Raw genomic sequence first — 13,542 nt, forward strand, 5'->3', positions numbered from 1 at the left:
TCCCTAATTAGGTATGCTGCCTATTTCTTGAAATAGTAAGTAGGTGGTCTGGGAAAGCTTGGAAATCTGCTCTCGTTGCTTAAGAGTTGCCAGCTCAAGGGGCAGCTAGGTGGTGCTGCAGTGGATAAAGCACCAGTCCTGGATTCAGGAGGACCTGAGTTCAAATCCGGCCTCAGACACTTGACATTTACTAGCTGTGTGACCCTGGGCAAGTCACTTAAATCCAATTTCCCCGCAAAAATAAAATAAAATACAATGGTACAATATTTGTTTGAGCTGTAGAGCTGTAAGCCCTTCTGGGCCAGGGGATGTGTCTTCTACTGCCTCTGTGTTCCTCCTCATGGCAACCAGGACATGGCTCTGCATACAGTGGGCACTCAACATGTGTGGACAGACTGGCTAAAGAAAGCCCTATGACAAGTGAGCCTATTACTGGCGATGGAACAGGGACCAGACCTATGAATGGTTATGGGGAACTTCTAGATGAGGAAACTCCTTTACCTAAGCACCTTCTCATATCGCTGATAGGATGAGGCCAGGGTCCCAAGGCCCTGGGCCACTACAACACATGGTATGTGTCAGAGGTGAGATTTGAACCTGGTTTTTCTTTTATTCACTGCATGACCCTAAGACTCCAAAATGGGCCAATCACTGTGGCAACTCTTGGTTTTTTTTCTGGGTAGCCAGGAGCATTTGGGTCAGCACTGCTATTCTGAGGCTCCTTAACCTGCTGTTACACAGGTCCCTCCAGGCACTGCCTTAGCACCTGAGATTTCTAGCTTCTGTAAATTAAGGATTATAGTAATCTAGACTAAAGAAGTTATGGGAGGGGACAGCTAGGTGGCACAGTGGATAAAGCACCAGCTCTGGATTCAGGAGGACCCGAGTTCAAATCCGGACACTTGGACACTTACTAGCTGTGTGACCCTGGGCAAGTCACTTAACCCTCATTGCCCCGCGAAGAAGAAGAAGAAGAAGAAAAAGAAGAAGAAGAAGAAGAAGAAGAAGAAGAAGAAGAAGAAGAAGAAGAAGAAGAAGAAGAAGAAGAAGAAGAAGAAGAAGAAGAAGAAGAAGAAGAAGAGAAGTTGAAGAAGTTATGGGATCCCAGAGCCAGAAGAGAACTTTCACCTGATCAGAAATCCCTCCTATGGCATCACGGGCTAACCTCCTCCCTTTGAAGTAGTCCCCCAAGGACAGCCTATGTCACTCTAGGACAGATACAATTGTTAGGAAGTTTGGCTTTTCCCTGAGTCTAAAGCTACCGCTATGTAACTTCCACCCGTTAGGTCTCCCCTCTGGGGCCAAAGAGGAAAAATCCAATCCCTCTCCCATATAATACTTTCATGTTCCCTCTAAGTCTGGGCTTCCTGGGTTGGAGAACTTGCTTTAAAAAATGTCTGTGTGTGTGTCTGTATATATACACATATATGTGTGTATACATATGTATGTATGTGTGTGTGTACACACATACATGTACATACACATATGTACTTGCATTTCAATATAATTGACTTTGTAATTCTCTGTGTTTTCTTTTATGCATCTAAAACGATGACTCTGAGAAGGGGTCCACAGGCCTCAGCAGATGGCCTAAGTATAGGTATAGGATGGCATAGGACATAGAAAAACGTTAAGAACCCCTGTTCCAAGTCTTCCCTTCTCTAAACTAAACACCCTCAGTTTCTTGAACCAATCCATGTAAGACTTGATCATCTATTGGACATTCTTCATTTTGTCGATGCCCTTCTTTTTTTTTTTTTTTAGTGAGGCAATTGGGGTTAAGTGACTTGCCCAGGGTCACACAACTAGTAAGTGTCAAGTGTCTGAGGCTGGATTTGAACTCAGGTACTCCTGACTCCAGGGCTGGTGCTCTATCCACTACACCATCTAGCTGCCCCGATGCCCTTCTTAAAACATGTTGCTTGGAAAGGAACACGATGCTTCAGACGTCTAATCAGAGCAGAAGACAACAGGATTATCACCCGCCTTATTCAGGAGTTAGTGATTGTCCTCAAGTAAGTGAAGGATGAGTCTTAGAGGAGCATTGGGGTAGCCTCTATCTCAAGAGAGGGTTGGGCCAGAGGAAATAGGCTTCCATTACATCGAGACAGACTTAGTTTAGTTTTAGAAAAAGCTTCCTCATATTAAGGGTGATTAGATGTGGACTTCCCTTAGGTCTAGAAGAAGGAAAAGTCTAGAGGATCCTTATGGATCTGATGCTTCCTAATTCAGATTTCTAGGCAAGACTGAGAATCACGTAGGTAGATTTTGTTGGATTCTACTGATGTTGTCCATACAGGGGACCAAGAACTATGGACTAACATGGACTTGATGTCCCTGGCTACCCATTTAGCTTTGCTCTGTTCTATGGTGGTGACTCCCCGTCAACTAACTGTCTCACAAATATGTGCCTTTAGTTATAATGATTGGACAAGTGACTGTGGACAGAATAGGGCATATTTAACGAAAAATTAGAAGAAAAATGAACTCAAAAAGACATACTCACCAGTGATGCTGAGTCAGTAGCATCATATTTGTACCTGAAAGACCTCATGGGTTCACTGAATATCCACTAAAAGCTATTGGCATTTAAGCAGAAAGTTCCTGGAGGGCAGGGACCAGGTCTTCCCTAATGACTCTGTACAGACAAACAGGCACTTACTGAGTGCTTTTTTTTTTTTTAAAGTGAGGCAGTTGGGGTTAAGTGACTTGTCCAGGGTCACACAGCTAGTAAGTGTTAAGTGTCTGAGGCCAGATTTGAACTCAGGTACTCCTGACTCCAGGGCTGGTGTTCTATCCACTGCACCATCTAGCTGCCCATACTGAGTGCTTTTGATGAGGGAACACTGTGATTAGAGAAGGAGGGTGGTCAGAAGACCCTATTACCTAACCCAGCCATAGACTTTACTGAGGCATATGTCTACCTCTCTCCCACCAAAGAAGCAGAAAAACACAAAGAGTAAATACATGTTCAACATTTCCTCTCCACCCCCACCCCAAGTTGGTGCTAAATGATGATCTTGCTTAGAAGAGGGAAGCTAACTGATGGGTCGTCTCTTCCTCTCCTGCAGATATCATTGCCAATGGTTCATGTTGACTTTTATCATGGTGGTGCAGTGTCTCTTGGTGACAGTAGAGGTCACTCTTAGCATTAGCATCCATTGTAAAAGGCTGAGAGAGAATGAAGGGAGAGTGGGTTGGCTGTGTTGGTGCCATCCAGCAGTTCAATGCTTCATTAAGCCCAGTGGGTCTCAAATCCCACTTTCTCATCCTCTTTTCATAGTTGGGACTGGATATCCAGGTTCAGAACCTCCACAACCATCTGGTCCACTCTTTTGTTTTCCCCATTGCTGGTTATGAATAATTTGCCCCTTTCCCCAACCTTCCAGGGCATGGTCCACAGGGATGGGGAAACTGGGCCATCACCCAGGTACTCTAAACATTAATGAATGATCCTTGGTCCCCATTAATGGACTCTGGTTCCACACATCTTCCTTTCCTTCTGGTGACTCTTCGGTTCCGGTGAAATTTGGCATAGCAACGGAGCCCTGTGCAAAGTAAACAACAGAGTGAGGGGGATGGCCATCTGTCCTGGGGGAAGAGAGGGGCTCCGTGTGTGCACAGGTGGTCTAGAAGTATGCACGCGTGCACACGTGCACATGCATGCACACACACACACACACAAGGACTAGGAAAGAAAGAAAGAAAAGGAATAGGGTCATTTAGGTAGAGCTGGAAGGGACCTTAGAGGCCACAGAGTCTATAACCCCTTCATTTTACAGATTCGGAAACTGAGGAATTGAGAGGATCAGTGCCCAAGGTCATATACAAGAGGCAGAGCCAGGAGGGGAACATCGACCTCCAAACCCAACACTCTTTGCATTCTGTTCTTAACTGAAGTGACTTGCACAGGTGCATTTATGAAGAATTATCATCTTGCCAAAATGACCTAAGGTGGTATGGTACAGTGGAAAGTGTGATAGATTTGGAGTGGCAGGGGAAGCATAAATTTAAATTCTCGCCCTTCCATCTCATGTAACCTATAAGAGTACAGGGACTTGTTTTTGCCCTTCCATCTCCAATACCAACACAGTGGCGGGCATGTAGGAGGCATAAGGAGTAGTAGATAGGTTGCTGGTCTTGAAGTTGGGAAGACCTGGGTTCAAATCATGTCTTGGGCAAGTCGCCTCACCTCTCTGTGCCTCAGTTGCCTCATATGTAAAGTGAGAGGTCTGGAGTCAGTGGTGTTTAAGGTCTCTTCTGCCTCAAAATCTAGGATCCCGAGTTCTTCTACAGATGAATACTTTGCACTGGAATATATGTCGGCTGTCTTCAAAGTTACTAATGATTTCTTTTTTTTTTTTTTTTTGGTGAGGCAATTGAGGTTAAGTGACTTGCCCAGGGTCACACAGCTAGTAAGTGTTAAGTGTCCGAGCCCAGATTTGAATTCAGGTCCTCCTGACTCCAGGGCCGATGCTCTATCCACTGTGCCACCTAGCTGCCCCACTAATGATTTTTTTTTTTTTTGCAGGGCAATGGGCGTTAAGTGACTTGCCCAGGGTCACACAGCTAGGAAGTGTTAAGTGTCTGAGGCCAGATTTGAACTCAGGTCCTCCTGACTCCAGGGCCACTGCTCTATCCACTGTGCCACCTAGCTGCCCCACTAATGATTTCTTAATTGTCAAATCATGACCTTTTCTCAGTCTTCATCCTTCTTGACTTCTCTGCCGCCTTTGACATTGTCGATTACCCTCTCCTCTCTAGGTTTCCATGACACTATTTTCTCCTGATTCTCCTACTTATTCTCAGTCTCCTTTGCTGGATCTTCATCAAGGTCCCACTTGATAACCATGAGTGTCCCACAGGGCTCTATCCCAGGTCCCCTTCTCTTTTTCTTCTATACTACTTCATGTGCTGATCTCATCATCTCTCACGGATTGAATTACCATCTCTAAGCAGATGATTCTCAAATCTACTTATCCAGCCCTAAACTCTCTGCTGACCTCCACTCTTGCATCTCCAACCGACTATTGGACATCTTGAACTGGATGTTCTGCAGACATCTTAAACACAACAAATCCAAAATTGAACTCACTGTCTTTCTTCCAAAACCTCTCCCTCTTCCTAACTTCCCTACTGTTGTTGAAGGTGCCACCATCCTCTAGTCACCCACACTTACAACCTAGGCATTTTGACTCCTCACTCTCTCTGACCCTCTTATATCCAACCTGTTGCCAAGGCCTGTCCCTTTGGCTTCCTTCAAATCTTAGCTAAAATCCCACCATCCAGAGGAAGCCTTTTCTGATTCCCTTTATATTCTAATGCCTTCCTCTGTCGATCACTTCCAAGGTATCCTTTTAGTTTCTTTGTATATAGTTGTTTGCATGTCGTCTCTCCCCTTGAACCATGAGTTCCTTGAGAGCTGGGATTGTCCATCGTCTTTCTTTGTACCATCATCCCTCTTAGCATAGTGCCTGGCACATAGTGGATGCTTACTAAATGCTTGGTGACTGACTGATATGTAGAATCCATTAACTCATGTTGTCAATGAATATAAATGCCTCTGTTTTGTTTTGTTTTGTTTTTTTCCTTCCCTGGCCACTATGTGTCTTTTCTACCTGACTTTCTGGCTTCAAGACTGGGTTCCCATACTCCGGGAATAAGAGGTTGTTCATGAATAGCTAGGAACTCAACTGCTTATTCATAGTTTACTATTTAGGGGTGATGTAGATGGATTTCCCACAGCCTACCTGCCTTTTCCTCCTTATTTTAGCGACAGACCCCCTCAGGGAAACTACTCCAGGTTTAGCACGTGACTTGGCTGTCTCAAAGATTAGTACCCTCTGCTATTTTTTTTTCTTGAACTATAACCCCTCTGGCAAAGAATTGAAACTTGAGGGGGAGGGGCAGCTAGGTGGCACAGTGGATAGAGCACCAACCCTGGAGTCAGGAGGACCTGAGTTCAAATCTGGCTTCGGACACTTGACAAGTTATTAGCTGTGTGACCCTGGGCAAATCGCTTAACCCCAATTGCCTCACCAAAGAAAAGAGAGAGAGAGAGAGAGAGAGAGAGAGAGGGAGGGAAGGAGGGAGGGAGGGAGGGAGGAAGGAAGAAAGAAAGAAAGAAAGAAAGAAAGAAAGAAAGAAAGAAAGAAAGAAAGAAAGAAAGAAAGAAAGAAAGAAAGAAAGAAAGAAAGAAAGAAAGAAAGAAAGAAAGAAAGAAAGAAAGAAAGAAAGAAAGAAAGAAAGAAAGAAAGAAACTTGAGAGGGGTGTTGAACAAGTTGTGGTAAATGATTGTGATGGAATATTGTTGTGTTATAAGAAATGATGAGCCGGTTGTTCTCAGAAAAACCTGGAAAGACTTACATGAACTGATACTAAGTGAAGTGAGAAGAACCAGGAGAACATTGCACACAGTAGCAGCAACATTGTAAGGATGATCAACTGTGAACAATTTAGCTATTCTCAGCAATACAATGATTCAAGATAATTCCAAAGGACTTGTGAATGAAAATGCTCTCCATCTCGAGAGAGAACTGATAGAGTCTGAATGCAGACTGAAGCATCCTTTTTTTGACTTCTTCGTTTTTCTTCTTGTTGTTTTGGTCTGTGTTGGCTTTCACAATAGGACTAATGTGGAAAAATGTTTTGCGTGACTAATAGTAATAACTTATATCAAATCGCTTGCCTTCTCAATAAGGAGGTAGAAGAAAGAGGGTGACAGAGAATTTGGAACTTAAAAATAATCTTAAAAAACTGTTTTTACATGTAATTGGGGGGCGGGGAATCAAATATTAGGTGGAAAGAAACAACAACAAAAGAGAAGCATAACCCCACTTCCCCTAGGGAGGAGGCAGGGGCTTAGGTCACATGGGACTGACTTCAGAGGGATTAACTGAGCAGATGGAGCCTTGAAAGCTGGCAGGTGGCTTTGAGGGCTGCAAAACAGCCTATCCTGGCACCTCTATCTCCTCAAGTCAATAAAGCTGAGACTTTCCCAGGAGGAGGAGGTGGAGCCAGCAGCAACCTGCCAATTTTTCCTTGATCTTGCCTGTTACCGCTGCTTCCAAATGGACAACAGCGGGGTGGGGCTGGGATCCCAGACTCTGGGTACATGTAACAGGCAGCTGGAAAACTAGATTCTGAGGGTCCAGCCCTGGGCTTGTCCTTGGCTTATTTTGGGAGATCTGAATGTTCATTTCCCCATCCCTCTTCCATTCTATTTTTCAGTTTCTTCCCCGGTAAAACGGTGTGGATTACCCTTCATAATAGGAGTAACAAGTACAACAGATGGAAGTAATAATAACAATAATACTAATTAGCTATGATTTATATAGTGCCTACGACGTGCCAAGTACTTTACAAATATTATTTCATTCGATTCTCACGACAACCCTGAGAGGTAGGGACTATTAGTGTCCCCATTTTACAGAAGAGGAAATAGAGGTAAACAGAAGTTAAGTGACTTGCCCAGGGTTACACTAAGCCCCTGTCTCCTCCCTGTGGGAAGTAGGGTTTTATTACAAGAAAACATATTGGTAGAGGTTACTAATCCTTGAGATAGCTAAATCTGGAGTAGTTTTCCTGAGAGTGTATCACAAAGACAAGAAGAAAAAGTAGTAAGTATAGCAGGACAAATTTGAACTCAGGTCTTCCTGGGACAGCCTGAGTTCAAATCCAGCCTCAGATACTTCCTAGCAGTGTGACCCTGGGCAAGTCACTTAACCCTGTTAGCCTCAGTTTCCTCATCTGTCAAATGAGCTGGAGAAGGACATGGCAAACCACTCCAGGATCTCTGCTAAGAAAACCCCACATGGGTCATGAAGAGTCAGACATGACTGAGATGACTGAACAATAACAACTTCCTGACTCCAGTCTCAGCGCTCTATCCACTGTGCCCCCAACTACAAAGGACATTAGATAGACTTGATTCACTTCTTAGTATTAGCGCACTTTTTACAAAATTCGATTTGGGATATAATTTACATGGGGAACTCTCAAATTTCTTCTGTATCTTATCCTAACAACCCTGAGAGGCAGTTGCGATTACGATCGCCATTTTTCAGGTGAAGAAAAGGACCCAGAGAATTTAAGCAACTTGCCCAGGGTCACATAAAGAGCAAGTGACAGAGTCAGGATTTGAACTCAGGTCTCTCTGACTCCAAGTCTAGTGCTCTATCCACTTCCCCACTTGCCTTGATAACAGTAGATAAGTGTGAACAAAACTGATGGATGTGTATAAGAAGACACTTAAGTAAGTGTGCATGGAAATTGATAGGAAGCATGGAACCCCTGTGGGTCTCTGATACCTTCTCAGGGGAAATCTGTGAGATTAGAACTATTTTCACAATAATATAATTTTGAATTATAATAATGAATATTGAAACAATATGAAATTATGATGAAATTATTTTCATAATAAAATAAGACATTTTAAATTTCAAATACAGCAAATATTGGCAGATATGACCCACGTAAAGAAAAACTCTTTGGGGGGATCCTAGAGATCGTAAGTGGATCCTTAGCCCAGCAAGATTGAGAATCACTGATCTAAGATATTGCTCACTGGTCCCTGTACATCCTTGGGAAGAATGTAAATGGAGCTGGGTAGGTCTGTGGCTCTTGGAACATTTAACTATCCAAGTGTGGGCACATGCACATGCACACCCATACCCAACCTCCCTCTCCCCATTTGACATTCCTTCTACCCCACTGGGGTATCCAACTCAGTTCTCAATGCAAACCACAGGGATCTTACTGATAAGCATTACTTCCCACAATCGGGGAAAATGTCAAATGAATTTGGACCAATGACCAGGCAGAGCCTGAACTTGGAATTTATTCTAAGAACCTGGGAAGAGATTGGAGAAACTAGAGGAAGCTCTTGGAGCCTCAGGCTCTTAGGTAAAATTTCTTGGGGCAGCTACATGGTGCAGTGGTTAGAGCACTGGTTCTGGATCCAGGAGGACCTGAGTTCAAGTCCAGCCTCAGACACTTGACACTTACTAGCTCTGTGACCCTGGGCAAATCACTTAACTCTCATTGCCCTGCAAAAACCAAAACAAAGCAAAAATTTCTCCACTAACTTCTTCCCTGAAGCAGGTTCAAGACCCCATTCTCTACTCCCAAGCCCTCAAAGGAAGGAGAGAGGGTATTACCCAAGGAAAACTTCTCAACCATGGGACAGCTAAAGGAAGGAGCTAGGAAATACTGCCTCTGCCCACACAAGGAAGGGAGCCCCAAGGAGGAATGGCAGCCAACTTTTCTGATAGACCAAATACCTCTGACTTCTTTTTTAAGAGTACATATATTTTTACATTTCTCAGCTCCCAAATACAACTTTAGGAAGTCTTTAGCTTGGACTCTGCCCTTGTCCCTCCTACGGCATCCTCCTTCGGCTCTCTCACTCTGGGACTAGGTAAAAATGGGGAACAATCTCTGCTGAATTCCTCCCCATTCTTTAAAGCCCAACTCATTTTCTCCAGGAAGCCTTCTCTCATTATCCCAGTGAATCATAGTCTCTTGGAGCTCACATGGCTGTTTATTTTGTCACGCTATGTTTCTACAGTACATTAAAGTTCTAAAAACACTTTACAAAACAAAACAAAATCCAACCAAGCAAACAAAAAACGCTTTACATCCACTATCTCGTTGGGATCCCCACAATTGAGTGAATTAGAGACCCATTTTACAAATGAAGAATAGGGGAACCAGAGGGGCTTAATGATGATGATAATTTATATAGCACTCTAATGTTTATTAAGAGCTTTAGTATTATTTTCTAATTTTATCTTCTAAACCGCTTTGGGAGATAGAGGTTAAGTGACTTGTCCAGGGACACACAGCTAGTAAGTGCCAAAAGTGGGCTCTGAACTTAGATCTTCCTGACCCCAGGTTTAGTGTTGTATCCACTGAGCGACCTACCTGTCAACATTATCTCACTAGATTCTTGTAACTGAATGAGTTAAGAACTAATTTTACTAATGAGGAATCTGAGAGACAGATAGAATAATAACAACAATAATAGACTTTACAGAGGTTATCTCATTTGATCTTTACAACAACCTTCTGAGGTAGGTGCTATTATTATCCTCAATTTAAAGATGAGGAAACTGAGGCAGACAGAAACGAAGTGACTTGCTCAGGATCATACAGCTAAGAAGAGGCAAAGGTGGGATTTGAACCCAACTCTTCCTGACTTTCAAGTATACCAACCAACCAATCAATCAATCAATCAATAAGCATTCATTAGGTGTCTACTATGAGCTAGTCATTGGGAATACAAAGACAAAAATAAAGCCATCTCTGCCCTTATGCATCTTACGTTCTATCAGGAGAAACAACATGTACAAGTAGAAATAAATACTAAATCTATCCACTCCACCATGATGCCTCCCAGAATCCTGATCATGGGAAAGCAGTATGAGAAAGGCAGTTAGAACGAACTTACCTTCCATGCACATGCAGTCATCAAAACATTTGTTATTAAGGCCTCGGTTGTGGGGTTTGCAGATATGTTCCCGTAAGTCACAGCAAGACCCTGCCAAGATATCAAGCACAGTCAGATGTGGCAGGCAGAGCCCTGCTCTACCCCGGGGGACTGTTCCCCTCTAAGGGGAATCCATCATCTCCATGTCAGGGATGCAACCCCAGAAGAGAGGAATGCAGGGAACAGCTGATCTGGAGAGGCCTCAGGCTGGGCTCCCAGATGGATGTTATCATCAGAGGCTCCCTCCCAGGAGGGCCAAGATGCCCAGCTGCTTATTGCAGAAGCTACTTATTGATCACTGAGGACGAACAAACTGTAAGAGCCCATCTCCAGGAGAGAATTGGCTGACTCGGCAGAATCAGAAAATCCAGAAAGTCCTCATTTGACTAATAATAATAATAATAGCATTGACATAGTGCTCAAAGGTTTGCAAAACACTTTACAAATATTATATCACTTTATCCTTACAACCCTGGGAGTTAGGTGCTATATTATTCCAATTTTACAGATGAGAAAACTGAAGCAGACAGAGGTGAAGTGACTTGCCCAAGGTTACTGAGGCTGGATTTGAACTCAGGTCTTCCTGATTCCAGGTCTGGTACTCTGCAAGAATCCGAGGGCCAAGACAGATGGCTATAGTATGTGTCTACCTGCATAACCACCTGTACTAGTATGATAGCTAAAATGGTTTTTTTTAGGCATCCTCAGAGTTTTTCAGCATCCAAATTCCAGTTTTCATAATGTTTTCCTCTCTTAGGCTCAGTTTTCTCCTCTGTAAAATGGGAATGATAATAGCACCTACCTCCAAGGCTGTTGTGAGGATCCAATGAGATAACTTATGGGAAGCACATTGCAAAAAACTGTGTAAATGCTAGCTAGGATTAATCAAAGTGGAATGAATGGCCCACCATCTCTGTGCCTTTGTTTGCCCTCCTACCATAACAAGGATGGCTCTCTCTTCCCCTTCAACTACTGTTATCTCTTTTTTTCTTTTTCTTTTTCTTTTTTTTTTTTTGCAGGGCAATGGGGGTTAAGTGACTTGCCCAGGGTCACACAGCTAGTAAGTGTCAAGTGTCTGAACCTGGATTTGAACTCAGGTACTCCTGAATCCAGGGCCAGTGCTTTATTCACTGCACCCCGTAGCTGCCCCCTACCATTATCTCTTGAAGCCCCTCCCTTCTTACAAGGTTCATCCAAGATCTCCCCGTTTTCATGAAGCCCCCCCAAGTAACAGTAAGCTTCTCCCCTCAGTTTTGCACATTTTTTTTTGATCTAGCCCTCCCCTTTTTACTAACGGGCTGCTTTGGAGAGGGGGACAGAGATGTAGTGAGCTTCCCCTTGCTGGGGGTCTTCAAGTAGAGACTGAACAGCCCTTTGTCTGGCTATCATAAAGGGATTCTTGGTCGGGTAGAGGTTGGACTCCATGGTCCCTGAGGTCCCTGCTGACTCTAAGACTCTGCTTATGTCATCTCATTCTCCCTGGTATCCTAGCTGATCTGGGGCCCTTCTTCTCCTGCTCCTTGTCCCTATTAGGTGACAAATAGGCAGGGCCATGTCCAGCCCGTGTTAGGCCCTCAAAATAAGTGCTTGTTAAATTGATCAGACGGCAAAAAGTAGGGAAAGAAATCCATCAACCGGTTGTTTGGTTTCCAGGGCACCCAACCCTTCCTGAATCCCGCCTCGCCCCCACCCCGGACAACGTTTGTCATGGAAAACAGCTGTTCAGTGTGCTCTGAGACAGGCTTAACAGGTGGCAGTGTAAACACTGACTTTGTTCATCACTCCCTGAAGAGCAGTTGACTCGGTGACGGGATGAGGGCAGAATCTGGCCCCACTCATTTCAAACAGGAAACAGGTGAGGGGGGTGGGGGAATTCAGACTCTAGAAGGAGGCTGCTGCCAGTCTGGCCACCCTTGGGGGAGCATGGGCCCTCCTGGTGGGACTCCAGAACCACCACCCTCTTCCCCTCTCCGCCCTATTCCCTAGAGAAGGTTCTGCAGTGCGATGGAAAGGACTACCTGGGAGACAATCAAGGTGGTGATCACAAGGTTCCTCTCTGGTCGAGGAGGTTTCGTTGCCGTAGCCTGGGATCTTACTCTGAGGTTTCTCTGAAGAGGAGAAAGTTGATAGACAGAGCCCTTCCCCGCTGTCCTCTCCTCTCTCCTTCCCCCCCTCCCTTCTCCCCTCCCTTCCTCCTCCCTTCCCCCCTCTATTTTCCCCTCCTATCTGTCCTCCCTTTCCCCCTCCTTTTCCCCTCCCTTCCTCTTCCCTTCCCCTTCCCTTTCCACCTCCCTTCCTCCTTCCTTCCCCCTCTCTTTCCCCCTCTCTTCTCCTTCCTTCCCTCTTCTATTTTTCCCTCCCTTCCCCCCTCCCTTTCCCCCTATCTTCTTCTTTCCCTTCTCTCCTTTCTTCCCCCTCCATTTCCCCCTCCCTCCCTGGAAGGCTGCTGCTGTCCAGAGTGTGGGGGAACAGCACTCCCCAGGACTGTCCCCGGCTCATCTTCAGGCTTGCCACTGGAACTCTGGGGATTGTTAGGGATGGCTGGAAGAATCACAGAATTGCAGACTGGGAGATTTGGAAGGAACCTTAGTGGTCATCTATATATGAATGGAATCCTTGCAGCACATGCCTGGACCTTAGAGAAAGCCCGTTACAGAAAGGCTGGGTGGATTATTAGAGACCAGTGTGTCCAACCATCTTGTTTGATCAAGAAGGAAACTGAGGCCTAGACAGATACACAGGCAGTTTCCCTGCCTATAGTAGAGGGGAATCAGGAAGGTAGTTTATTAATCTCTAGGAGACTCTGAGAGGATTGTTGTGATATGACAGTAAGATGCTCTGCTTCTGAAATGAATGTTTCTATGCAGTGAAAAGGTAGACTCTCTCAATTCAGAACTGTGGGCAACTTGGATCATTTGCCTTATATCAATCAAGCATTGAGTGCCTCAGGAGGGGCAGGCACTGGGTATGTGGAGATGAAAGGGAAACTGTGTCTGCCCTCAAGGATCTTACATTTTATCAGGGAAATAACAGGTATAAATACACACATATA

The 13,542-nt window shown here is 44.6% G+C and overlaps 1 protein-coding gene across 1 annotated transcript in view; it reads right to left on the reverse strand.

Moving 5' to 3' along the window:
- Positions 1-1,016: 1,016 nt before the first annotated feature.
- Positions 1,017-13,542, reverse strand: part of DRAXIN (dorsal inhibitory axon guidance protein) — a 46,074-nt gene continuing 33,548 nt past the window's right edge. The window contains exons 5-7 of the mRNA XM_043996431.1: positions 12,509-12,598; positions 10,452-10,541; positions 1,017-3,548 (exon numbers count right to left, since the gene is read on the reverse strand). Coding sequence (XP_043852366.1) covers positions 3,436-3,548; positions 10,452-10,541; positions 12,509-12,598 — 293 coding nt within the window. The 3' untranslated portion in view covers positions 1,017-3,435. The remainder of the gene's footprint in view (positions 3,549-10,451; positions 10,542-12,508; positions 12,599-13,542) is intronic.

This window comes from Dromiciops gliroides, chromosome 3 (assembly GCF_019393635.1).
Source record: "Dromiciops gliroides isolate mDroGli1 chromosome 3, mDroGli1.pri, whole genome shotgun sequence".
Taxonomy (NCBI): domain Eukaryota; kingdom Metazoa; phylum Chordata; class Mammalia; order Microbiotheria; family Microbiotheriidae; genus Dromiciops; species Dromiciops gliroides.